Source organism: Nycticebus coucang, chromosome 17 (assembly GCF_027406575.1).
Source record: "Nycticebus coucang isolate mNycCou1 chromosome 17, mNycCou1.pri, whole genome shotgun sequence".
In the NCBI taxonomy this organism is placed as follows: domain Eukaryota; kingdom Metazoa; phylum Chordata; class Mammalia; order Primates; family Lorisidae; genus Nycticebus; species Nycticebus coucang.
In genome coordinates, this window is record NC_069796.1 from 48,360,004 (window position 1) to 48,386,753 (window position 26,750).

Sequence of the window (26,750 nt, forward strand, 5' to 3'; positions counted from 1 at the left end):
TTTGATTTAAAGTGAGAAATCTCTGACTCTTCTTTTCACTTGAATAAATTTAGAGGCTACTAGGGTTATTAACTGGCCTAATTTCAATATTATTGTGTCCCAAGGAACAGGGGAGGCTCAAGGAGAGAGAAAGATGGAGGAATGGTCAATTGAGGGAGTAATCAGAACACACATTTATTAAGTTTGTTGTCTTGTATGGGTATGGTTCATGGTGCTCCCCTTCCCAAACAATTACAGTAATAAATGCCACGATTACAGATTATCATAAAGCATATGATAATGAAAAAGTTTGAAAAATTGCAAGAATTACCAAATGTGACACAGATATCAAGTGAGCACATGATGTTGAAAAATGGTGCCAATAGACTTGCTCAATGCAGGGTTGCCAAAACCTTCAATTTGTTAAAAAAAAAAAAAAAAAAAGAAAGAAAGAAAAGGAAACAAAGAAAAAGCCCTTATCTACAAAGCACAATAAATTGAGGTGTACCTGTACTCACCTGTCCCTCATTCTCCATGAATTTTCTACTAGGCCCCCTCCAATTCATCTCATCCTCTACTTCTGATAAATGGATTTTCCTTCCTCTTTTTCTTTTAACCTGTGGCTGCTTTGAACCTTCCTTATCTTGTTGAGTTTCTTAAGTGAAAGCAGTGTTTAGTGGCCACTGATGATATATTAGATGTAAGAGTGGGCAGAGAACAAGACAACAAAGCCTGTCATGGCAATTGGCTCTTCTCACTTGCTTTTGTTCCTCCTCTGGTTAAAAAGAAAAAGCAAGTAAGAGGGTATACGTTCAATAGAGACACCACATTTGGGGAGAAAAGCATTTGTGGTATGGAGGGGGTTCAGTTTGGACATAGTAGTTTTGTAGGATGTTCAGGAGACAGCTCACAGGCCAGAGGAAGTAAAGGTCAGACCTCAGGAGAAGTAGGAAAGAGAGTTGGAAATCTTTCTTTGTTGGTTTTTTTAAAATGTATTTGTAGTAGCTGAAGCCTTAGGAATGAGTATAGTTGCCAGGGGGGAGAGAGTTTGAGGCTTAATTGGCAAAGAAGGCTAAGGAAAGGTCATAGCGGAATGAGGAGTATCACTTTGACAGCCAAAAGTAGAGAGGGTTTCAAAAAAGGAGTGATCAGCAGTGCCCTGTACTACAAATGGGTCAAATGGGCTGGCAGCGGGGTGGGGGGCGGGGTCCTAGAAAGAGGCTATTGGAACTGATGACTAGAAATTTGAAGTAACTATAGAGTGGTTCCAGGAACTATCACAAGATGGAAAGATACCTTGGAGGAGTGCAGTAAATACAAAAAGGTGGGTGGGCAATGACTTAATCGGAAACAGGTGAGCATCTTCCTTTTTTTTTCTTTTGTGGGCAGTTCTGAGTATAAACTTTGTTTCTCCAGAAATCTATCAGTGAAAATATGAGGGATAACATGGAAGTAAACATCTGAGAAGCCAAAATAGGCGTCATAAATTCAGTGTTATGTGTTAGTAGCTCATGTACCTACTCTTTGTAGAATTCTACTATGATGCTAATCCACACAACAGTTTAAAAAACTTATTTGACTGAGTTTTTTTAGGCCATAACTGGTTAAAAGCAACAAATTAGTGTGGTGATGGGGTATTTGGGTGTATGGATGGGACAAGGGAAGGCAAGCATTCTGACACTTTCAAGAAGTAAACAGCACATAACCTTTCAGTGAGGAAAGACGAGACCACGGGTGCGCACTCTCTATTATGGCACACTTAGTTTAGTAGTGTGCTCCCATTTACTGCTGAAGCAAAGGAACCCCAGGAACTCCATATACTTCAGTAACCTCTGCCCACCTGGTGCCTTGTTCTCATTCTGAGATGCCTGAGCTCCTGGAGTGTAGTCTGTTCCTTTCATTTTAAAACTGGTTAGTGGTTGCCCATTGTATTAAGTGTTAAGAGCTTGCTGAATTCATCCTCATCTTATTCACCTTTTCTTATCACCCTCTGTACCTTAATACCTTTGGTTTTACTTTAGTTCCTTAAGAGAGCCCTGTGCTGTCCCTGGATTCAGCACATACTGTTGCACCTCCAAGAATGCTTTCCTTCCTTCCCGCTTCTGAATTGCATGGTTGCTTCCTGCTCTTCCCTCAATTATCAGCTCAGTTGTCCTTACCTTAGGAAAACCATCAAGACTCAAGCCCTCTTGTTCTGTACTGTGTTAGAACTGTCTTTTCTTTTTCTATATCAGTTATCTCTGTAATTCCGAGCTCATTCTCATGGTTATTTGATGATCTATTTTCACTTCCCTCTAGGGTCCTTAGTTCACAATTCTAAACACAGCAGGCATTCAAAATTAATTCATAGGGGTGTGTCTGAATTAACAAATATATGGACAAACCTTATTAATTCAAAATTAATATGTAGAGGCATGTCTGAGTTAATGAATACATGGGTGAACTGTTCCATATCCATTTTAAAATAATTATTCCCACACAGTTTGACAATCAAGATGTTACTCTAAGTGCTGATCAACAAAACTAAACAGAAAAACATCTGGGTGCTCAATCTACTTTCTCCCTCCTTCGCTTCTCCATTACTACTTCCTTTCATTTCTTTTTCTCCTTTTCACCTTTCCTCCCTCGCTAAAACTTATTTAAAAAACAGCGTGGTACGCATGATACAAAACTGAATTAACTTCTCAGGATTTACATGAAAAGGAGAAAGATTCCTTCGTTCTTCATCTGAATTTGTATGTGAACTTGTGTTGATTTTCAAGGAAGATGTCTCCAGCTTTCGTTAGATTTGCAGAGGTCTGTGACGCACTGCTCTCATCCCCTCACTTTATGTGTGCAAGAATGAAGAATTTAAAAATTTGATGCCAATTAATAAAAGTACTTCGGGGCAGATTCAAGGCTAGAAACCCTGAATCCTGTCTTATTGCTGTGTTAGAGTTTGTCCTACAATGACAAATTCCTGGAGCTGGAGGGGTTTTGTTTACCTAGTTAAATGATTTTTCTTTACATATGAAAAAATTGACACTTGGAAAAATTGAATGAAATAGCTAGGGGGCAACAGACTACAAATTAAAACACAGGATTCTTGATTCCTGAGTTTTTGCTAATTCTAAATAATGGTTATTTATATTCTCAACTGGTCTTCAGATGTTCTCCCCTTTTGCATAGAACAAATTAATACTTTTATTAATTTGAATGTGGTATAACATTGTACTAGTACTACCTTTGTGTATATTTTATAATAAACATTTTTGCCTAGGTTTTAGTTGGGATAATTTCTATGTTTGGAATTTTTTTTTAGTCTACTGTATTCATTGCTTGTTTTTCAGTGCTCTGAACTCAAATAAACAAGGAAAGATTGCTCTTTGATACTGGAGAGTACACAGCAATGGGACCACGAAAGAAAAGTGTTAAAACCTGTCTTATAAATAATGAAATCCCAGAAGAAACAATACCAGATGAAACAAAGGACTACATGAATCAACTTTCACATGAAGTACTTTGCCATATTTTTCGGTAAGATTTTGTTGGGTTGACTTTCACTTACCTGGAATGTATAATATAGGAGCAGACCCTGGAGGTGTGCTTTCTGATATGGTAGTCACTAGCTACATGTTACATGTAAGTATAAATTAAATAAAATTAAAATGGACTTTCTCCTTTACACTAGCTACCTTTCAATTGCTTATTAGCCGTGTGCAGTTAATGGCTACTCTATGGAACAGCACAGATGACAAATAGAAAATAATTCTTTTGTTGCGGAAAGTTCTATTGGGTAGCCTTTCTCTTGACGGTTAACATTTCTGGGCTTGGAATTTTTATTGACTGATAGATTCATTGACTTTTGTTACTACGTTGTCACAGTACCAACTATGTAAAACATAAGGCTGTGTTTCTGACTCTCTAGCCACAACCCAAAATGAAACTTATTTTGGTCAATAAGAACATACAGGCTCGGCACTTGTAGCACAGTGGTTACAGTGCCAGCCACATACACCAAGGGTGGCAGGTTCAATCCCGGCCCAGGGCAGCTAAACAACGACAACTGCAAGAAAAAAAATAGTCGGGCATTGTGGCAGGTGACTGTAGTCCTAGTTACTTAGGAGGCTGAGGCAAGAGAATCGCCTAAGGCCAAGGGTTTGAGGTTGCTGTGAGCTGTGAAGCCACGGCATTCTACCAAGGGGGACATAGTGAGACTCTGTCTCAAAAAAGAAAAAATAAGCAGGTAAGTGCTTATAAATAGGTAAGTGAAGTTTTGTGAAATAATACCCATCATTACTATTCAGTGCACATGTTAAAATTGTTTTGTGATTAATACAACACAAGAAACACTTTTGTTACAAACAAAAACTGTTTGAAAAATTATCTTTTTACCCAAACTGTGTTATAACAAGAACTAAAAAAAAAAAAAAACCCAAAACAAAAGAAAACTGTTATTCCAGTTTCCAATACCCTCTTCTTTTAGTTGTTGTCTTTATTTATACCATTCACATAAACAAATTCTTCCATACTTTGTCTCTGGAGTTAAGAGACCTGAGGTTGAATCTTGGGTTCATCACTTATTAGCTGTGGACCAATGATAGATATAAGGTGATATTATTAGGAGTCAGTGAGATAATACATAAAAACACTTAGCATACTGCATGGTATAAATGCTTGGTAAATAGTAATGGTTATTATTGTGTTTTTCCTTTTTTCCTATTGTTACCTGGACTAAAATTACTATTCCATTGAATGTGTCCATAACTGATATTTGCTATTTCACTTGTCTAACATCTAGATTTTTTTCTGGATACTCTATTATCTTAGATTATTTACCTAGGACAAATTTCCATATATTAAGTGCTTAGAAATGGTTTGAATTTTTATAAATTATTAAATATTTATAGATTATGAAGTTTTAAAGTAATTAAGCAGAGTTATTTTAGGGGACAATAAACATTTTTTTCTTTCTAATATAAATTTGCATTACTCTTCTGCAGTTTGTTATTGTGTGATATAGTATAGCTTTTGTTAATCTGACTGTCTGAAAACAGAAGGTCCAATGAGAATATTAGACTTTTTTTTTTGAGGCAGAGTCTCACTTTTTCACCCTTGGTAGAGTGCCATAGCATCATAGCTCACAGCAACCTCAAACTCTTGGGCTCAAGTAGTTCTTTTGCCTCAGCCTCCCAAGTAGCTGGGACTACAGGCACCCGCCACAACACCTGGCTATTTTTAGAGATGGGGTCTCGCTCTAACTCAAGCTGGTCTCGAACTTGTGAGCTCAGGCAATCTGCCTGCCTCCGCCTCCCAAAGGGCTGAGATTACAGGTGTGAGCCACTGCGCCTGGCCCTAGACTTTTTTTAAAAATAACAAAATAAAATCAAAGTTTATCTGGTAGAAGAAAAGTCCGATAGAAGAGTCAAAAATTTTTATAAGTAAATGTTCGAATACATTTCCAAGATTTGGTATTAGAAAAGATAATCAAATAGTTTGTGTGTTAGTTCATTTTATGTTGCTATAAAAGAATAGACTGGATCATTTATAAAGGAAATAGGTTTATTTGCTCACAGTTCTGCAGACTGTACAAGGAGTGTAGTGCTAGCGTTTGCTTCTGGTGAGGGCTTCAGGGAGCTTCCAGACGAGGTGGAAGATGAAAGGGAAACAGGCATGTTACATGGTAAGAGAAGGAGCAAGAGAGGGAGCAGGTCGGGCCAGGCTCCTTTGAACAACCAGCTGTGGCGTGTCAGTGAGTATTTAATCAGCAGATTAAACTCATTATTGTGGGGCGGGCACCAGGCCATTCAAGCTGGGTCTGTCTCCATGACCTAAACACCTCTTCCCAGGCCTGATCGCCAACACTGGGGATCAAATTTTAACATGAGATTTGGAGGGACCAGGATACCCAAACCATCCTTATCAGTTGGGTACAATAAACATAGACTCTCTTTCTCCCTTCAAATACATGTGGGGATCTACTTTATATAAAAGTTGGGTGGATTATTCAGTGATGATGTCACAGTCTATAAACTATTTGGGGAATATATATAAGCATATTCTTATCCATCACATCTTACAAATAAATTCAACTTGAATCAGTGAATTAAACAATAAAACCGTTAAAATTCTAGAAGAAAACATACATGAATTGCTTCCAGTGATAAGTGCAAGATATTGTTTGGATAATACTAGGGTGTATTATGAACACATTGAAGGATATTTTAAGTTGAGAGTAGATGAGGTAACATTTTGTAGTTCAAACAGTATTCAAATGGAAGAGGTGGAATCAAGTAGGATGTTACCATGGTTATCATGAAGGAAACACAGCGATTGGCAGAAGATAGGAAGAACCATGAACTAAGCTGAGTTCTTGGGCTTTCTATGAGCTATTTATTCTAAAAATAAAGAGATTAAGTTTTTTTTTTTTTTTTAACCTTCTAAAATTCTGATTTGAGGACTCATGTTGTAGTAATGTAGTAACTACTTAGTAGTGTGGTTTCATGAAACAAAAACTATGACCTCGTTTAAGAGAAACCTAACTTAGCTGTATCTGCTATGTTAACTGTGTCTTTTTGCAAAATGTAAAATACATGTATTTAATCTGCCTTTTGAACTCCAGCTGTCTGACTATATTATCTATGAAGAAAAAATACATTTCCTTTTAGGGCAAATATGATGTAAAACAGTTTCTGTGATTACTGATCTGTTTATATTTAAAGGTAGTATAAAATTAACACAGGCAGATACTTTGGATAACAATCAATGACTTAGGAAAAAATACAGTGACAAACTGATTTAGAAAATAAATTTATTCTTTGTTGTTTATAAAATGTGTAGTTATGTAGTTTCTGAAAATTATTCTATTTGTGTCTGAGTTATAGAGACTATAAATTTATGACTATCAGTAATGCTTTTTTTTGTAGAAATTTTCATTTGATTTTATCTAAACAGTTTTAAAGGAGAGGGAAAAGGGTCCAGAGGTAGAATAAAATGGAATAGAGAAATACTCAGAAAGCATACGTGGACTTTTCTTTTAAATCAGCAAAAATTTTAAGTGTTAGCTGATTGTGTTAGTGCTAGATCAAACTGTGTTGACATTTCTGCCCTTCCTCTCTTTTACCTAGCCACATGACTTTTTATAGGTTTAACTTTGCTGATTTCATGACTTAATACATGTAAAATGGAATAGTAATAGCATTTAATGTATCAGTGAGGATTTCAGCAGATAGCAAAAGATACATTTAGTTGGAATTTGAAGGTAGTTTAAGAGGTATAGTTGGGGTTAAGGGAGTCAGTAAGAGATATTGGACAATTCATCCAGGGGAACAGCAGAAACAGAAAGGTAGCATTCACCTCTAGACCTCCAGCTGGGGCCAACCATTAGCGAGAGGGAACACAGCAGGCAGAAAGGAGGAAGAAGGACTAGGAGAGAGCTGTGTGGCAAACAGTAACCAGGTGATTAGGTGGTTGTGAAACAATGAGTATAGTACAGAGATCGTGACACAACGTAGGCTCAGCACAGAGTGGCTCTTACTTTTTAAATCTAGGTGTGTGTAGAGGAATGTTAAGAGAAATGTGAGATTTCCTGCCCTTTTCAAAAATACATGTGGGTGTTATTGGAAACAGAACATGAATAGAGATTAATTGAAAAATTTCAGGAAGGAAAAGATAGTAAAGAAGATGCAAAAAAAGAAGTTGTAATTCAGATGAGATGGCCTCACTTAATACTTATGCAATACTTGTATCACAGTGTGTGACTTTAAAGATAAAAGATCTAGGAAAAGAAATTGTATGCTATAAAGTTAGTATACCTATTTGTTAATAGAGAAAATAATAGAGTTTCCGGGGGGATGGGTAGGGTTGAGGGAGCAGAATCACTATAGGAACTGGATTCTGTGAAAGACAGGAAATAGCATTGTCCTTGTTCACATTGATTAGATTTTTCTGATCTTTCTGGGGTTTCCTTCTCATCCATTGTACCTTAAAAGTACACTGAAATTTTTTCTTCTTTCTTTGTTTTTAGATTTTCTTTGTTTTGGAAAACTCAAAAGAAGAAAAGCAGCTTTTATCAAATGCCATATGGAGGCAGCTCAGTATATTATTTGGATACTTAATTGTTTGTTAACTTACTAGTTTTTAGTAAAAAGCCATATGACCTTATGTCTATTAGCCTTAAAAGCCTTGTGAATATTAAGATTTTTGTTTCATTTGAGGGATAGGAGAATAGAAGAAAGAAAAAAATAATATTGATGAAAGGAAGTACTTACCCACTTGATAAATACGAATTTCTTTCTCTCACAAAGGTACCTCCCTCTGCAGGACATCATGTGCATGGAATGTCTTTCCCGGAAGCTAAAGGAAGCAGTGACCCTATATCTGAGAGTTGTGAGGGTTGTGGATCTCTGTGCAGGGCGATGGTGGGAATACATGCCAAGTGGTAAGTGGATTTAGCTTATAAGGTACAGTTGAGTCCTACTGGAGGTTAATAATAACAGTCCCATAAAATATTATTTATTGTCTTAAGAAAGGCAATCTAAGTCACTTGGTATGTAGGAAAGCAGGATTTTATCCAAATTATTTAGGTTGGCAAAATGCATTTTGCCTAAGGTTTTACTCTTTTAATCATTTACTGTTTTCATTTTCTACTCTTTAAGAAACTGTTAGCCTATTCCACAGATATGATTGGAGAACACTTACTGAGCCCTTGATTAAGTATATATGTATGACATTGGATAGAGTGTCTATTAGTCTATGGTGCAAGTTTTCTGGTGAATGGCAGCATTCTCCATCATTGTTTTATGCTGCTTAACTATACCCGCTAGTTAAACCAGTACTTAATTTGGTAAAACTAATCTAATAGGATACAGAAATTGAACTTTCAAACTTTAATTTCTTTAGCACTTTTTAAAGTCTTATATTAGGTCTTAGAGATTTCTCCAGTAAGACACTGACCTTGCAGGTGGAGAACTCAAGAGTTAGCAGCCTAACCACAACAAATTGTTCTCATTTGAAGAGACCATCTAAAACGAAAGTTGAAGTTTTTAGCTAAGCAAAATACTCCTAAAAGGAAAAAATTAAAACAAAAGGCCAATTGAGGCTTCTTTTTTAGTTAATACCAATCCATTAATTACTGCCCTTTAGTTACTATTGGTTAGCAATTGTGAATCTTTTTAAGTCATCCTTTTTCTGTGATGTCCAGATTTAAAAATATAATGAGGCTGAATGGGAGGGGGGAAAAAAGCCTTAATAGAAGTAAAGACCTGTGTCGGTGCTCATAGCTAGTGAGTAGGGCACCAAAGCTGGCAGGTTCGAGCCCAGCCCAGGCTAAACAGCAATGACAATTGCAACCAGAAAACAGCCAGGCATTATGGTGGGTGCCTGTAGTCCCAGCTCCTTGGGAGGCTGAGGCAAGAGAATCGCTTCAGCCCAAGAGTTTGAGGTAGCTGTGAGCTGTGACGCTACGGTACTCTACCAAGGGCAACATAGTGAGACTCTGTCTCAAAAAAAAAAAGAGAAAGAACAAAGTAAAGACCTATGGAGGTAATTATCTTGTTCTGTTCTGTGAAATAGAGCAGACAACCTCTGAACACTGGACTATTATAGTTTGTAGTGCTGCATCCTTTCAAGGGTTGTCAGTTAATTGATAACTCTGTCATTTAGCCAGAGTCATTATCAGTGTATACTTCTTGTGAACAACATTGCAAAGATCCAAGACTAGAACTTAGCTTTCTGGGAAGCAAACCACAGTTGTCATCAGATGCTTAAAAGAAGCTATTCTAGGGGGAAAAGATTTATCTTACTCCAGAGAATGATCATTTATACAGAGAAGAAAAAAATTAGGGCAGTGTGAAAATGGTTGTCTTATTCCTTATATCAGATTTGCTTTTGTAGAGGTTAGACCAGCAGGAATTCTCAAGATGATATTAACACATTATATAAAGAGAAAGAATAGCAGAGCTCCCATGTGATGTAATCTCAGCATTACCTCTCTACCCCTTACCAAATTAGAGAAGAATTTGTCTGCACATTGTTGGCTTTCAGACTGTGATAAATCCCGGTGAACCCAAGGCCTCTCATCTCTGCAGTAGATACAATAGAGTCAAAACAAATAATCTTTAGCCTAGGATAAAATCACACTAACCATGCTCACTGATGCCACCCTGGCCTATCTGGAGTTTAAACCCTGATCCTTTATATAATAGTAGTTTATATTTTACATATGTAATCTCTACGGGTTGATCACATCATCTCTGTAAGTAAGTTACAACTTTCCCCATTTCTTTGGTGAGGGGCAGCATGTAACATATGACAAGAGTATAGATGTTGATAGTGGTCAGACTTGGATTTGAATTTCAGCACTACCACTTGGTAGCCCTTCAACTCTTTTAACTTCATTTTTTACAGGTGTAAATGGGGCGATAACCTTTTTGATTTTGGTTGTGAGAGTAAATGAGAAAACATGTAAGATGGTTAACACATCGAATGGCTCAGTTAATAAAGGTCACTATACAAGAAAGTAGTAAGAACTATATTATAGTTACAGAGATCAGGGAATCTGTGAGGTTCCTTCATACTCTTCACTTTTGTGATTCTAAAGTTATCTAGACCGGTCCTATGTGAATAAGACAACTTCTGAAACCTTAAATAAGACTTAGTCATTTGAGGCTTATTCTGGACAGTAAATGTTTTAATTTGTCATTAGTGATCAGTTGGCCTTCTGGCAGCTGCCACTAAAAATAAAAAGCCCCTAGGGCGACGCCTGTGGCTCAAAGGAGTAGGGCTCTGGCCCCATACTCTGAAGGTGGTAGGTTCAAACCCAGCCCTGGCCAAAAACTGCAAAAAAAATAAAAAGTCCCTGTGATAGATTACAAATGATCTGTATGAGACCTGTCTCTCTGCTTATTTAGCCAGCAGCTCCTGCTGCAGAAGTCACCTGCCTCTCTGTTTCCATCTTACTGATTCCTACCATGTAGCACAGCTGGCCTCCCAGAAAGATAGCTTCTTGTGAAAGATAGCTTCTTGTCAACTCTAATCCCCTTAGTTTGTTTTCCTCTTGTTCTCTTACCTAACTTGTGTCTATCTTTTTCAAAAGTTAATAAGTTGTCTAAAATGGCAAGGGAGTGATAAATACCAGCACAGAATAATTATTACAAAATGGCTAGAGTAATAGAACTTAGTTTGAGATGGGCATTAGGTTGGAACTGTGAGCTTCCTGAAGATGAGGATAATATTTTATTTATATTTTTAGTTATATGTTCTACAGAGCTCTGGAAGCTTTGTAGACCAAAGAACACCTTTGAGGGAGGAGGAGGGTGGTAGTGATCAGGAGAGTGGTCCTTCTCTGTTCACCAATGAAGCAGATCCAAGTCATCTGGATTAAAAGTGTTTTCTGCTGAAGATTTCTGTGCCTTAAAAGCAGCAACACAAAAGTCAATAATAAATTAAAAACCTGGGTTATGACATGTTAACTCCAGAGTAAGTGGAGTTTCTGACACATTTTCTCTATTACTAAAAGGTTACACTTTCTGTTGTAACCATTTGTTCAGCTATAGTGTTAGCCTTATAAATATATAAAAAGGAAATCATTTTTTAATTGTAAGTGCATAATAAATGTTAATGAATGGGAAGATTTGGCTGTAAATACTTTTGAACTTCTCAGGCTTCACAGATTCCAGCTTTCTAACACTGTTGAAGAAGATGCCAGATGTCGAACAGTTATATGGCCTTCACCCTCGATACCTTGAAAGGCGAAGAGTGAGGGGCCATGAGGCGTTTAGCATTCCAGGAGTCCTAGAAGCTTTGCAGGCATGCCCAAACTTAGTGGTGAGTGCACCTGGTTGGATATTTTGACATCAACTCTCGATGAAATAATAGACCAAAGAATGATAGAACATATTTACTCACGTGCAAGTTTCATCCATAAAAAACTTGTGCTTTAAGTTCCATTATATACTTAGCATCTTATGATGCAGAAATAGAAGCTTTAGATGCTAAATTAAATGCCTGTCTTATGCTTGCTATGGTATTATTTTCTAGGGTGTGGAAACTTCTCATTTGGAGTTGGTAGAATCCATTTGGACTTACATGCCACATGTTCACATTTTGGGGAAATTTCGTAATCGTAATGGAGCATTTCCAATTCCTCCTGAAAATAAACTGAAAATTCCTATAGGAGCCAAAATTCAAACTTTACACTTAGTTGGTAAGTACATGTTTGTTGGATCATTTGTAACTCCTTAAAATACTACATAACTGAACATTTATTGAATATTCTCAAAATAATGAGAATTTTGGAGATGGCTTTGTTGATTGAAGATGACAAAAGAAATGCTTGTGAAAGTTGTATAAAAACTCTTGATTTCCCATTAAAGGTCCATGGGGAAAAATACTGTTTCATATGTGAGTTTTCCATTTAAATATTTGTTTTAGGCTTGCATGCCCGTAGCTCAGTGGTTAGGGTGCCAGCCACATGCATGGGGTTGGTGGGTTCGAACCCAGCCAGGGCCTGCTAAACAACAGTGACAACAACAACAACAATAACAAAAATAGCCAGGCGTTATGGCAGGCACCTGTAGTCCTAGCTACAGGGAGGCTGAGGCAAGAGAATTGCTTAAGCCCAAGAGTTTGAGATTACTGTGAGCTGTGACTCCATGGCACTCTGCCAAGGGCGACGTAGTGATACTGTTTCAAAGAAGAAAAATTGTTTTAAATTATATAGTAATAATTTCAACCTAAATAATCAGAGCAGATGTTTTTTCAAATTCAATTTGTTATGTTTGGCTTAGACTTCTTAGTGGAATTTTGCAGGACCCCTGTTAATGCATTCTGACATTTAATATTTATTTAATAATTTATTCAACATATACATAGTGAGTATATGCTGTTCCAAGCATTATTCCAGGTATTGAAGATGGTTTAAAGAACTGGAAATTTCTGAAACTAGATTAGGTGATGAAGGGAATAGTAGTACAACAGCAATAAGAAGTAGTTCCTAAATAAGACACACAATTAGGAAGAAGAGTAAAAGTCTCTGGCAGCCTTTCATTTGTACAATCAGGGAGTTTGACAGTGCAGTGCTTCTGTCTGTAATCCCCTTACTTTGAGAGGCTGAGGCAGGAAGACTGTTGTGGTCAGAGGAGTTTGAGACCAGCCTGGGCAACATAGCAAGACCCCATGTCTATAAAATTATAAAGAAGATAAGAGAATAATTCTAATTAAGAACTTATATCTGCTTTGAAACTGCATTTTTAGATAATAAAGGGATCCTGAAATATCTGAAATTTGTAATATAATCTCATAAAGTGAAAGGTTTTTGTGTTTTCCATGATCCCTGTCATAGTTCATTGCAAATAGAAATGTTTGGTGTGTTTTATTGAAATGTATTAATTGATGTGATTTATTCAACAGTTTAATACTCACTGTAGGATGGTAACACAAGGGTGTATAGTGAATCAGTGAACATGAAGGAATGGGTAATTGTGTCCTTTGTTTATAAAGTGGATTTAGAGCAAAAGGTAGATTGAGCATAGGGTATATTGTCTTTTCTGGATCTGTCTCACTCTTGCTACCTTTAGTTTTCCTAATCAGTAATAATAAATACAGTCACATTCATGGTGGAAGCTAATCTTTTGTAAATTCTTCATCTTGCATATTAATCTGTCCCTCACTTCTGCTTTTCTTCCTTTGGTGTCATCCCCAGTTTTACTTCCCAAGTGTTGCCATACAATGTGTGTGGATAGTTCAAGCTAAATTTAACAATGCTGTTTTGAGAGGATTAGGTTGAGGAGTAATCCTTGGGAGGTTACAGGAGGGATATTCTGCAGAATTTAGTAAAGAACTGGCCATTCAAATACTCCAATTTTGCTTTCTCTAGTTACTCCTGCTAGGAGGGCTTCTACTGTCTCAAGTTTCAAAGTCGTATTAAAAAACTGGTTTTGCCAGCTACTGTTTGTTGAATGCCATCAGCCTGGATCCTTGGACTTCTCTCAGAGCTTACATCCCTTTCTCAGCTTTTCTCTAGCCTACAGTGTTTAGACTCTAGACTCTTGGGCAAGTTTCTCAACTGTTTCTTTCCATTTGGAATGTACAAATTGTCGGTCTCTCTTCCATACCTCCTGAATGTTCCCCCTCATTCTGTCTCTCTCCCATATCTCCTGAATGTTCCCCCCCATTCTGTACCATTGTTCTTACTCTAGACTTGGCTCTCTGTGCGAATGATTCCTACTACTGCGCCTCTCGGGGATTAGAGGTGTAAAATTTCTTTATCACTTTGAAATAATATCAGGTTTCTCACTTTCCCAGAACCATTCTGGCTGGTTTATGCCACATATTTACAGATCTTTATGATTCATATACTTGGAGAGACAGCTTTTTAAGCTCTATTTTTAGATATCTTCTAGAAACCACAGTACTGACACCCAGCTAGTCTTTGTGCTGAGAAATTTAGTTTTCTACTTCCCAGGAGTGGGCAGAGTAGTCCAGTTATAAATTTGTATATTTCATGTTCGTCTTCACAATTTTGCTTTCTATAACCTATTTTCACTTTATATCTTCTGGGCAAATGTATCCTGGAAACGTGTTAAGATTATGATAAAAGAATTATGTGTGTAAAATGTAGAAATACTTTTTAAATTCCATCTTCCCATGTGCCTTTTCTAAAAAATTTATAGAGTGGGCTATTTATGGTTTGCATAAATTGTTCCTTATAAGCCTGTTTTAAATAAGCTGTACTTGATAGATGTTTTTTTTTGGCCGGGACTGGGTTTGAATTCGCCACCTCCTATATATGGAGCCTGGCACCCTACTCCTTGAGCCACAGGCACTGCCCTATACGTCATAGATTTTAATTGTATAATTTGTTCTGATAAAATGTCCTTGAAGGATAAATTGTTAATTTGAAAAATAAATCTTGAACTTATATACAGATACAGAATATTTTTGTGACGTTTTTATTATTTTTCTTTTTTTTTTTAATATTTGTGTTTTAGGAGTGAATGTACCTGAAATTCCTTGTATCCCAATGCTAAGGCACCTATATATGAAGTGGGTAAGACTCACTAAACCACAGCCATTCAAAGACTTTCTTTGTACCAGCTTAAGAACATTCGTCATGAGGAACTGTGCAGGTAATGGTACATAATTAAATACATGATTATGGTGGACTTAAACATGTGCTATTCTAAAAATATCCTAAAGCAAAGTCCGTGGGTACATTTTTAAATAAAATTATATTATGTTATTACTATTTAGTTTTGTCATTTGTCTTATGAAGATAAATGTACTTTTTGTTTAAAAGACATTAGAAACATGGTTTGTGTTTGACCTTAGCAAAAAAGCAAAACAAAACAAACAAACAAAAATACACAAAACCAAGTCAAAATATCTCTGTGTGTTTCTTATAGGCACTTTTTATTTTTCCTAAGATTGTTTTGTTAAATTTCAGTCTGCTTTCTTTGTCTCTGGGATCCTAATCATCCTATATATAAGTAGTCTGATATAATCTACCTTAAACATTGCTTTTATGATATTCTGAACAGAAACCTTCAGTGTCCCTGTTGCCTGAGCATTATATGAAAGCTTTAAAGTTCATAGTAACCAGGATCCCTCTTGATATCTGTATTCTGACTTCATTCTAAGAAACACTGTCTTTTAGTGCCTATTCACTGTCCCCTACAGAACCATACAACTTTCCCTTCATGCTACATTATTGTTCCTTATCTTAAGGCACAAGCTTCCGTCTTCCTCTTCATTTAAATATATATATACTTCAGACTGTGTTTTTTCTAACTTATTATCTTCTTCTCTTTCTCTCATTTATGGAATACGACAGATCTTATTTTTATGCTTGATGTAGTCTACCTTTTTATCCTTTTATAATTATTTACGTTAGGTCTATCTCCATGTCAGTTGCAGACTTTTTTGATGGACATGACCATATCTTTTGTGATTACATGCTCTCCTGGTGAGAGTATAAATTGAAATACTGTTCAGTAGCATCTACTATAGTTAACTATACACATAACGACAGTTGGCATTCCTGGCTTTAAATTCAATAAATATGTATACTTACATTCACCAAAAGACATATTTGAGATTGTTCATACAAGCACGGTTGCTAATAGACCCCATGCGTAAAACGACTCAGATGTCTACCAGCAGTAGAGTGAGTAATTAAAATGTATATTTTATTATATATTTATTTAAATAAATAAATATTTTATAAATATTTTATATTTAATATAATATAAAAATAAATATTAAAATATTTTATATTTAATATTTTATAAATAAATATTATATTTTATAATATTTTATATATATTTATTATATATTTATTGTATGAATAACCTATTCATACAATAGGATACTGTGCAGCAATAAGAATGAACAATGCTGGTCACAGAGAGATGTTTAATAGAGTAGAGGATCAAATTTTTATCAAATTTTATCTTGACTTTTTCCCCTTAGTCATTTTGAACTCAGCACTATTTACAAAACGTAGTATAACTCTCCAATAGTACTGAAAAATCTTTACATGAATAAATATGTGTTTAACAGGCCAACTAACACTTTTATTTGTAATAAGAATTAACAAATTTGTAGAGAGTCAATAATTTACTGGTCATTTAAGACACAGAATTTATAAGTTATTCATTTTAATCACTGATTTGGAAATTCATTTTTAAGGTATTTTACATCGTTTTAGTAAAGATTTTTTTTTTTCTAGGACCTACAAATTCCTTGAAATATGTTCCATTAGTAACAGGCTTAGCCTCTGCCCGAAATTTGGAACATTTAGAAATGGTTCGAGTTCCTTTCCTTGGAGGTCTTATCCAACATGTAGTTGAAGACAGTTGGAGATCAGGTATTCATTTTCTTTAGTTACTAAATATTTTAAAAATCAATTTCAAAAATTTATTAAGCTTTTATTTAGCTTTTCTTACGAAACTTTTTAAAATAAAATTCTTATGAGTAATTGCACTTTCTCTCAGGCGTTTTTGATGGAGAATAAGTATCTGTGAGTATAGGCTAGCATTCTTTTCTTTCTTATACTTGCTACACCCTCTCAAAATAAATAATATTGGGATAAGGCATGTTTTCTGGCAGGTTATTACTTATTACTTGAGTAATAATAACTTCTATTATATATGGAATGTTTTCATAGAAATGGCAACAGGGATTTCTAGTGACCTTAGAGATAAGAGATGTTCCTGACTTGGACACCACATGCCTCCAAATATTTTCATGCTTATCACTTGGATATTAGTTTTATCTATCAGATGGATGGATAAGAAAAAAATATATTTTGCTGTTTAGATCCCTTATAGATAAATAAAGTCAAATAACAGAATCTGCTTTATGTTAATTTTATTAATCATCTTATTGCAAAAAAAAAAAAAAGGGATTTAGCTAAATTAAGCAGTTAATAGTTAATCTAACTAGGTATCTAAAGTAAAATGGAGGTGGCACCCGTAGCTTAGTGGGTAGGGCACAGGCCCCATACACCAAGGCTGGCGGGTTCAAACAATAATAATGTTGTTAAAATAACAATAACAACTTCACAACAACAACAAAAGATAGCTGGGCGTTGTGGTGGGCGCCTGTAGTCCCAGCTACTTGGGAGGCTGAGGCGAGAGAATTGCTTAAGCCCAAGAGTTGGAGGTTGCTGTGAGCTGTGACGCGACAGCACTCTATCAAGGGTTACAGCTTGAGACTCTTGTCTCAAACCCTCCCGCCCCAAAAATTATCAAGTACAATTGGTAACAAATAGATATTATTAATACTGTTAAAATATAGTAAGTGTAAACATTATCATTTTAGACATTTTATCAGTTAAGTTTGATACAGGTGTACTTCATTACACTGAGTCAAGTGGATATAACAGGCTCACTCAAAACTAACACCATTATTCTTACTCATGGCTATGAGTGACAAGATAAAAGTCAGAAGGGAAAAGAAGGCCACAATGAGACCATTCACTAAAGAGACCTGGAGAGGCACCAAAAGCTAGAGTTTGTGTAAAGCTCCCTATAAGAGAAGCAGACTTTTCTTCTCTTGTAGGTATTTAAGGATGACCCTCAAGGAGTCAGCATACCTCACTCAAAAATTAATTCTAGATGGATCATTAATCCAAATGTGCAAAATAAAAGAATTAAGTTTTTAAAAGAAAACATAAAAAAATGTCTTATTGATCTTGGGTAGGCACAGGTTTCTTAAACAGGACACCAAAAAGCACTTACCATAAATTAAGAAAATTGTTAAACTGGAACAAATTAAGATTGTTTGTTGTTGTTCATCAAAACTATGATTAAGAGAAGAAAAAGCCAAGCTACAGAATGGGAGAAGCTATTTGCAGTACAGCTAAATGATTTGTACTGAGAAAATATAAAGAATTCCTGAAATTAATAAGAAAAAGGCAGGAAACCCAATAGAAAAAATGGGAAAAGATTTGAAATGCCTTTATACCAGAGTATCCATATAGGTCTAGTAAACAAGAAAAAATGATAAATTTTACCAATCACTAAGGAAATGCAAATTAAAACTTCAGTGTGATATGTAAACACTAAAATGACGACACCTATACATGCTTAATACGGAAAAGATAAACAACCGTGCTGGCGAGAATGTGGAGCAACAAGGCCTTTTGTATGCTCCTGGTAAGAGTATAAATTGTTCAGTAGCATCTACTACAGTTAGCTATACACCTAACAATAGTTGGCATTCCTGTCTTCAAATTCAATAAATATGTATACTTATGTTCACCAAAAGACATACTTGAGATTGTTCATACAAGCACGGTTCCTAATAGACCCCATGCGTAAACGATTCAGATACCTACCAGCATAGAGTGAGTAATTAAAATGTATATTCATACAATAGGATACTGTACAGCAATAAGAATGAATAAACTACAGCTTCATGTAATGATATGGGTAAATTACATAAAATGTTTAATGAAGCCAGACACAAAAATGTACATACTTTGTGATGTTATAAAAATTCAAAACAGAGAAATCAATCCTTTGTCAAAATTCATTATGGTCTGCATTAATTGTGTCCAACATGAAAAAAAATTAGTTGAAGTTGAAGTAGTGCTCATATTATACCATATGATATATTGCAGGTTCAAACTTTGGCCAGAAAATAGCAGGGTTACTTTACAATTCTCACAAGCATCTGGCTTTCTGAAAATCTTTACAGTGTAAATCTTTTGGAGTAGTTTTCACCCATCAGAGTCTTTTCAAAATGAGTAATCTGTTTTCTTCTCTTTTTAGGAATTAAGTAGTTATAGTTCATCTTGAGATATTTAAATGTAAAAATAAAACTTAGATTTACGGTTAAACAAATAATTATAATCTAATGTGTATATAAATGCTTTACTGAAAAGTACTAAGGTCAAAAGAAATGCTTGTTTCTATTCCTTTTCTTCATTAGGTGGTTTTAGAAATTTGCACACTATTGTTTTGGGAGCTTGCAAAAACGCTCTTGAAGTAGATCTTGGTTACCTCATCATCACTGCTGCCCGTAGGTATGTTTCCTCTTCCACATTATGTCTTTTGTCTTAATTATATGTTTTATTCCCATTTTACAAAAAACTGTGGAAATGTATGTGTGTATGAAGTTCGATCAGGTGTTGTTCAGGTTTAAAATACAAAGGAATTGTTTAAATAATTAGGTGAGTATTACATAGTGATCTTACTAGTGTGACTGATGACCATTTGAACTACACTTGAGACCCAGCAAAATTTGGAAGGATGTGATTTCTTACCTGTGAAAAACAGTTGTGTATATTACCTGTGAAAAGCACTTCTATAAGTGGATGTCTAACAGAAGTCAGCATTGAGGCTCTGGTGTCTGTACCCTTGTAGTAATCATTTTCTCAATATCTGGATGATTTTCTGAATTATTTAGTTGGTGACAATATTCGCTATTCAGAAAGCAGTATTTTAAATCGGCTTTTCCAAAATCTGACTTTCTAACATCTTTATGTTTTTTAACCATACCTTCTTAGTGCTTTATGCCACGTTTAGTATTTCCTATGCATGAAAGCTCTACTTCTACTTTTATTTTATAATATTTACTTTAAATTAACCATTTTTTCAATTCATTCAAAAACAAAACTCTTACTTTCCTTTAATAGAATATTAATTAAAAATATGAGTAAAATAAAAGTGGTTTTACATTTAAGTGGGGATTGTTACCTACTATAAAACTATACCTTTGTTAAAATGGACTGTTGACAAACTAGTGTAAAAAAATGTTAAAGAAATACCAGCACCACATGAGATTCTTACTGTGATCAGTCAGGTTTAGAAAATCACTTGAAGTGATATATGGTTCTTTGTCATTTATTGTCAATTTAATGTGTACCTTTAGTGTACTACTTAACATGTGCTGACTCTTTGCAAATACTCCTTTAAAGGAATCATTTCTTGTACTTTTTTAATGGAGGGAGGAAAAGTTATTGACATCTGTGGTGCTTTAAAAAGCATAAACTTATTTTAGAGCCTTACATTAGGAAGAATCTTTGATTCTGATGGCTTTCATTTTCTCATTTTAATTTTATATATTGCATCTCTTTGTTCATAGGTTACATGAAGTTCGAATCCAGCCTTCCTTAACCAAAGATGGTGTCTTTTCTGCCCTAAAGATGGCAGAGTTGGAGTTTCCCCAATTTGAAACCCTTCATCTGGGATATGTAGATGAGTTTTTGCTTCAGAGTAAGACTTATCCCATTTTATTTCCTAGAATTGCTATAGGGAACTTACTTGATGAACTGAAATTTGAATTAGAATGTGCCGTATTTTCCTGAATGTAAGCCAACTTAAAAATCTCAGCTGCTCTCACTTCTTGAAAAAGATTTTAATGTTAATGGTATTTTTCCATATTCTTATATTGCATATTACAGAAAATGTAATGATTAAAAGTACACCAAGAACAGAGCCTTATCTACATTTGATATTGTCTCCACTTTACTGCCCAAGTTTCTTTTCCATTCTGCTTCATTTTTTTCACAGAATGTCATCTTTGGTTCCATTGTTGAATTTGATCTGCCACACTTCTTGAAGCTTTTGATGGTCCTCTCAGATGAGGTCCCATTCCCTGCCCATGTTCTTCATTTCCATAATAAGCCTGCTGGGGGTTCTGGATTTTCCAGATAGTGTGAACACATAATGGTCAGTATTCATTTAACGATGATTGCTGTTGGCAGGCTTGTTCACAGCATTTTCTAGAATGCATTTACAATTGGGAGCTCATTCCTTTAGGTTTGAATGCATGTCAATGTATTATTCAAACTTGTTTTTCACATGGCATTAAGAAGACAAGAAAGAAAATTGCCAGCATCAACATGTTTTTACTTTTTTAAGAATTAGTTTCTTCCTCTTGTAAGTAGCAATAAATCTTTCTTGAACACTATCACACCAGGTGGCACTTTTTCTTTGAATCTAATTTGCCTTGTAGAAAAACAAAGATAGGCTTATTTCTTCATCATGACAGTCCTGGTCAAAAAAACGACTCTTCTTCTTTTTCATTTCTAATATGTGTGACAATGATAGTTGTATGTTTCTCTTCATTGTTCATAGTTCTTATTAATACAGGTAAAAGGATTACTTTAAAAAGACAAATCATTTTTTCTAATCAGCTTAATACAATCATCACTTTAAATCTTTATCTCTTGGAAAAAATTGGCTTTTCTTCAAAATAGCGTTAAACTTCTAAACTGATAGAGTGATTTTTGTGTGTGTGTGAAATCAGTATACTTAATACCAAGCTTTTTTGGTTTTGTATGCGGTTGCTAACATTCTCTATGCTTCTATAATATCTGTGTGGTAACTTTTTATAACTTTGTGTTTTTTGCAAAATCTCAAAACTTGACAAATTTTCTATCTTCAGAATACACATTTAGGACTACTGAAGCAATATCAAGACTTATCTTTATAACGTTATTTCCTTATAGTGTTTCTCTTTCCTCAGCACACATTTTTAATAGAATAAAAACATTTTATAGCTGGGCATGGTGGCTCTCATGTATAATTCTAGCACTCTGGGAGGCCAAAGTGGGAGGATCACTTAAGGCCAGGAGTTTAAGACCAGCTTGAGCAGCATATTGACACCCATAAAAATTAGAAAAAAAAGTCATGTGTGATGGCCATACCTGCAGGGTCAGCTGTTGGGAGGCTAAAGCAGGAGAATCGCTTGAGGCTGTCAGTTCCAGGTTGCAGTCAGCTACGATGATGCCACTGCACTGTAGCCTGGGTGACATAGACTGTATCTCAAAAAGAAAAAAGAAAAAAAAAAAAAAGGCACTTTCTTGACTACCATTACCTCAAAGTTTTCAACATAAATTATTTTATAGTCTCTTTCATATTTAATACTCTCTTAGTCTTAACCTTTGTACAATCCATTCCATTCTTTTTCACTGAAGTTTGTTTCATTCATACACACACACACACACACACATGCTCTCTTCTGTTCCTTCAAAGACTGCCTAGGATTCTGTTTCATAAGAAGTGCCAGGTGCCTCTAGCAGACCTACCTCAAGAAGGATGAGAGTTCATTGCTCAGTTGCACTTAATCTCTTTCTTCTCAGTAATTTAGACTTAAACATCTCACTAGGAGTTGAGGGGCTGCCTCTGGTAAAACTTGAGTTACTTTTTTTTTTTTACAGAGTCTGATAAAGTATCACCTTTGTTCCCTAACATTTATGGTAAGAGTGGCATTGCCAAATTAGTGGATGTGCTGGAAGGTAGATGCTGTATATTAGGATTAAAGAAAAGTCACTGGGATAGGTAGGTGGCTAACATAGGTCAAGATGCTAATGATATATGTGAGAAAATCAGTAACCCAAAGACTAATCCTTCAAAAAGAATTGTTTATGTGGATTTAGTGTCTCAGATCTTAATGTAAAGGTGACAGGAGAGTAAAACTCAGTGAAAACTTCAGAAGCAATGTAGAGGAGTCTTTAGTGCAAGAGTTTTGGAAAGCAATGGAAATGAAGCCTGCCTGTTATTAATCATGAGACCTTAGCAAGTGACTCTTTTTAAATCCTGTTTTCTTATTTTTTTTAAATGGAGATAAGATTATTTCTGATTTTCTCTTGTGTATCTCTGAGGAATCAAAGAAAAAGCGGTATATACATTGATAACAATCTCTGACACTTAGGAAGTATGCATTAAAAGGTAGTTTTTACTTTTAATTGGCCTATGGGTTGAAGAGAAAAAAAAACAAATGAATCCCAAGTGATATCATGGTTTTGAGGGAGGCTAGAAGGAAAGCCCAAGAGCAGGAACACAGTGACCTTAGATGACTGAAAGCAAGACATGGCTTTGTATTAGTGGGGTGCAGCATTATGTAGATAGTGCCCAGGGACCAGGGGCAGTTCAAGATTTACCCTATCTTAAGGTAAACAGGCAAGTTTCACCTTGAGTCCAAAGAGCAGGAAAAAGATCCTTACCAGGAGGCTAAAGAAAATTACTCATTTAAATTGTAAAGGATGGATTAAGGTGAAATCTGTGAGAAATACCACTAAATGTCAAAAATGGGGACTATGGGAGAGATTGTGAACTATATGGAAATGAAGATTGGAAGAGTTTGGAGTAGACTGATTGTCTTAAACATGTTCTGACCTAAAGGAGTTAATCACTGTGATGTTCAGGGCAGCTTTACCAGAGCAACAGTGTTTTCTTTGTGCTATGTATCAGTTGGTTGCAAGGACTGTGAGAGACATGTATTGAGCTCTTAACTCCCAGTACTGAATGCTAATGTTGTAACTGGGAATTAACTGGACATCATCCTTTCAGGGAGTCTCAGTCAAGTGGACCATCGTGGAGAGTGAGGGGCAAGCAGATGGGAGAACTGATGATAGGAGACAAAGGATGAGGAGTGATTCCCGATGGCATGATCTACGTGGAGCATCCTCCTTTATATACTACCCCCATGCCCTAGTTTGTGACCAGACCGTAGCTACTAAACCCCAGTGACATGTTTTGAGTTAGAAGTCCACTTTGGGAGGGATAGGTACTAACCTGTACCTGGGTTCTGAAAATGAATCTTGAATTCCCAGCGTTTGCCTTTCTCTATACATGGCCACACCAGACTCTTAAGAGCATGATCCTTATCCTGTGAGGCAGTTGCATTTTCCCTTTTGAAAGATAAAACTCAAACTTCCCCATAGTATGAACCAATACATTTCTCAGTTATATTTTAAGAATTTTTTCTTCTTTCTTTCCTTTTCTAAACAATTGAAAATAATTTTTTCTACTGCGTGTCCCTTGACTTTTAATAAAAATATTTATTTTATACAAGAAGTGCTACCATAAGTACTGATAACCTAACTTAAAATTATACCTGCAATGATGAACAGATGATATGGAACAATCATAGAGACTGATCATACTGGATGCTAAGACACAAAATTGGCAACACTCCATAGCACTTAAATGACACTTAATGAGTTTGACTTTTTTTTTTTTTTTTTTTCCAATTACTTCTTCTTTAGGCAGAATGGCTAATGCAGATCTGGTGAAGTATGGTTTGGCTGATGTAGTAGAAAATCCAGGTATCATCACCGATATAGGGATGAAGGCTGTCAATGAAGTTTTCTCCTGTATCAAATATCTGGCAATTTATAATTGCCCCCATCTACATAACCCATACAATTGGATCTCAGGTACTGTAGACTTCGAAATATAGCTATATTTATTGATCTTGAGAGATATGTCTTTCTCTGTGTGATATATGTTTGCATTTCTAATGTAAGGTGAAGAATTTTGTATGGACAGGCAAGCTATGGGAACCATTGCTAACCAAATTAGAAGTATATTCAATGCCTCTTTAAACTTCTAAAGTCCTTTGCCTAGAAATTTGCACTGTCCAGGTTATGAATTCAAGTGCCCTGATCATTCTTTATATGTACTTTTTGGGTTAGGCACCTAAAATTAAGGTTCATGTTACCTAGAACCTAAGATATTATAGTTACCTTCAAAATGGCACATGACCTGGAAGGACAAAGTAGGTATGTATACTGGAAATCTTTTAATTAAGTGACATATTAAACAATAACTTACAGTGAAATTTTCTATTGGCTGGAAATCCTACTCTGTTTCAGACCTCCCCTTCTCACCCAATCCCCTACGTATAGAAGTGTGACTTTTGCACTTGATATTTTTTTCTTATGGTAGGAGTTTATTTTTCTGTCTGAGAGAGTAATGCTATTTGTTGTTTTAAAGGCCCTTCTAAATACCTGAATTTACTAAATATTCAGAACTGGATAAAGTTTTCCTTGTGACATCCACTTGTGAAAAAGCCGCTTATTGACAACTACAAAATAGCCTCTGTTCTTGATTCACCTCACAGGGACCTGAATCTCCTCACAAAGCCACTGTCTAGGCCTGTGTTAGGGCTCTGGAGCCTCTACTGAGATCACTCATTAAAATGGCCTTGTCTCACCTACTGAAGTTAAATTTTATTCCTGGCCCAGCTGAACCAAGAAGTTATTGGGAAATATGAACTTTAGGATGTAGTAGGCGTAGATCACTTTAAAAAATAACATTTATTGGGTTTTGGTTTGTTTGTTTCTTAAATACAGAAGAGTATAAAGAAGAAAACAAAAAAATGGCCTATAATCCCATCACTAAGAACTCCTGTTAACATTTAAAAAAATAAAAGTAATACATGCACTTGATAAATTTCAAACAGTACAGAAAGGTACAAAATGAAAAGTCTCCTCTTCTCAAAGGTAACCATCATCAACAGTTTCTTGTATATTCTTCTGGACAAATTACTTTGTGCATATTACAGCCTATATGTGTATAGCATTTGAAAATGATTTATATATACAAAAGGATCTTACTGTGTATACACTATCCTGTAGCTTGTTTTTTGCACTAAGTATAATTTGGAGAGCTTTTCATATCCACAAGCATATTCTGCTTTCCTTCATTCTTTTGACATAGCTGCATAATGTTCTATTAAATAAATGTACCATAATTTCTGTATCCAGTGTCTTATTGTTGAAAAGTCATGTACGTTGTTGATGGGTCACATTTAAATCAGGGCTGACTTGATTTCCCATTAATACTTCCCAGGCCATTTAGTTTTTACACAGAATTAGATATGTAAACATCATAGCTTAGAGTCATCAAGTTTTAGAGATCATCAAATAAGGGACAAGCTAGTTAAAAAAGGATTTGAAGAGTTCTTGTGACCTATAGAAAAATTCATCAGTAACGGGTAAGTGTTACTTAAATTCTGTCTGCTCATGTCATTTCTTCAACAGACCACTCAAGGTGGACTCGATTGGTTGATATCAACCTAGTACGGTGCCATGCTTTGAAGCTGGACTCCTTTGGCCAGTTTATTGAATTATTGCCCAGCCTGGAGTTTATTTCACTGGACCAGATGTTTCGTGAACCACCCAAGGTAAGTCACATTTGAGAGAATTTTGGTGTTCTGATTTTGATACTCAGGGAAGAAAACAACAACCTGCAATTTTTTTTTCTATTTAATAACATGCCTTTATACTGTTACAGTTGGGCTTTTTACTGTCAGCCTCAGTGAAGGCATAAAGGTTATAATGATGCCCTGCCTCCTGTTCTTATGAGTATTAAGGGGTCTTTGGGGAAGAAAAGGGAAGAAGTAAGGAAGCTGTCTCCGTCATTCCTGTATAAAGCAAAAGTAATGTAAAAAGATAACCCTGGAAATTTGAGCTACAACAAAAATTACTACTTGGAGTAATTAGATGGTAGATTAAATCTCTAAATCTTTAATACTTTGGAACCCAAAGTATA

At 35.5% G+C, this 26,750-nt stretch overlaps 1 protein-coding gene across 5 annotated transcripts in view; it reads left to right on the forward strand.

Moving 5' to 3' along the window:
* FBXO38 (F-box protein 38) overlaps positions 1-26,750 on the forward strand; it is a 55,238-nt gene that overhangs the window by 5,074 nt on the left and 23,414 nt on the right. For all 5 annotated transcript variants that reach the window (XM_053566847.1, XM_053566848.1, XM_053566851.1 and 2 more), the window contains exons 2-11: positions 3,309-3,495; positions 8,265-8,398; positions 11,621-11,784; positions 11,998-12,163; positions 14,949-15,086; positions 16,688-16,825; positions 19,396-19,489; positions 20,551-20,681; positions 24,461-24,631; positions 26,240-26,382. In XM_053566847.1, coding sequence (XP_053422822.1) covers positions 3,368-3,495; positions 8,265-8,398; positions 11,621-11,784; positions 11,998-12,163; positions 14,949-15,086; positions 16,688-16,825; positions 19,396-19,489; positions 20,551-20,681; positions 24,461-24,631; positions 26,240-26,382 — 1,407 coding nt within the window. In that variant the 5' untranslated portion in view covers positions 3,309-3,367. The remainder of the gene's footprint in view (positions 1-3,308; positions 3,496-8,264; positions 8,399-11,620; positions 11,785-11,997; positions 12,164-14,948; positions 15,087-16,687; positions 16,826-19,395; positions 19,490-20,550; positions 20,682-24,460; positions 24,632-26,239; positions 26,383-26,750) is intronic.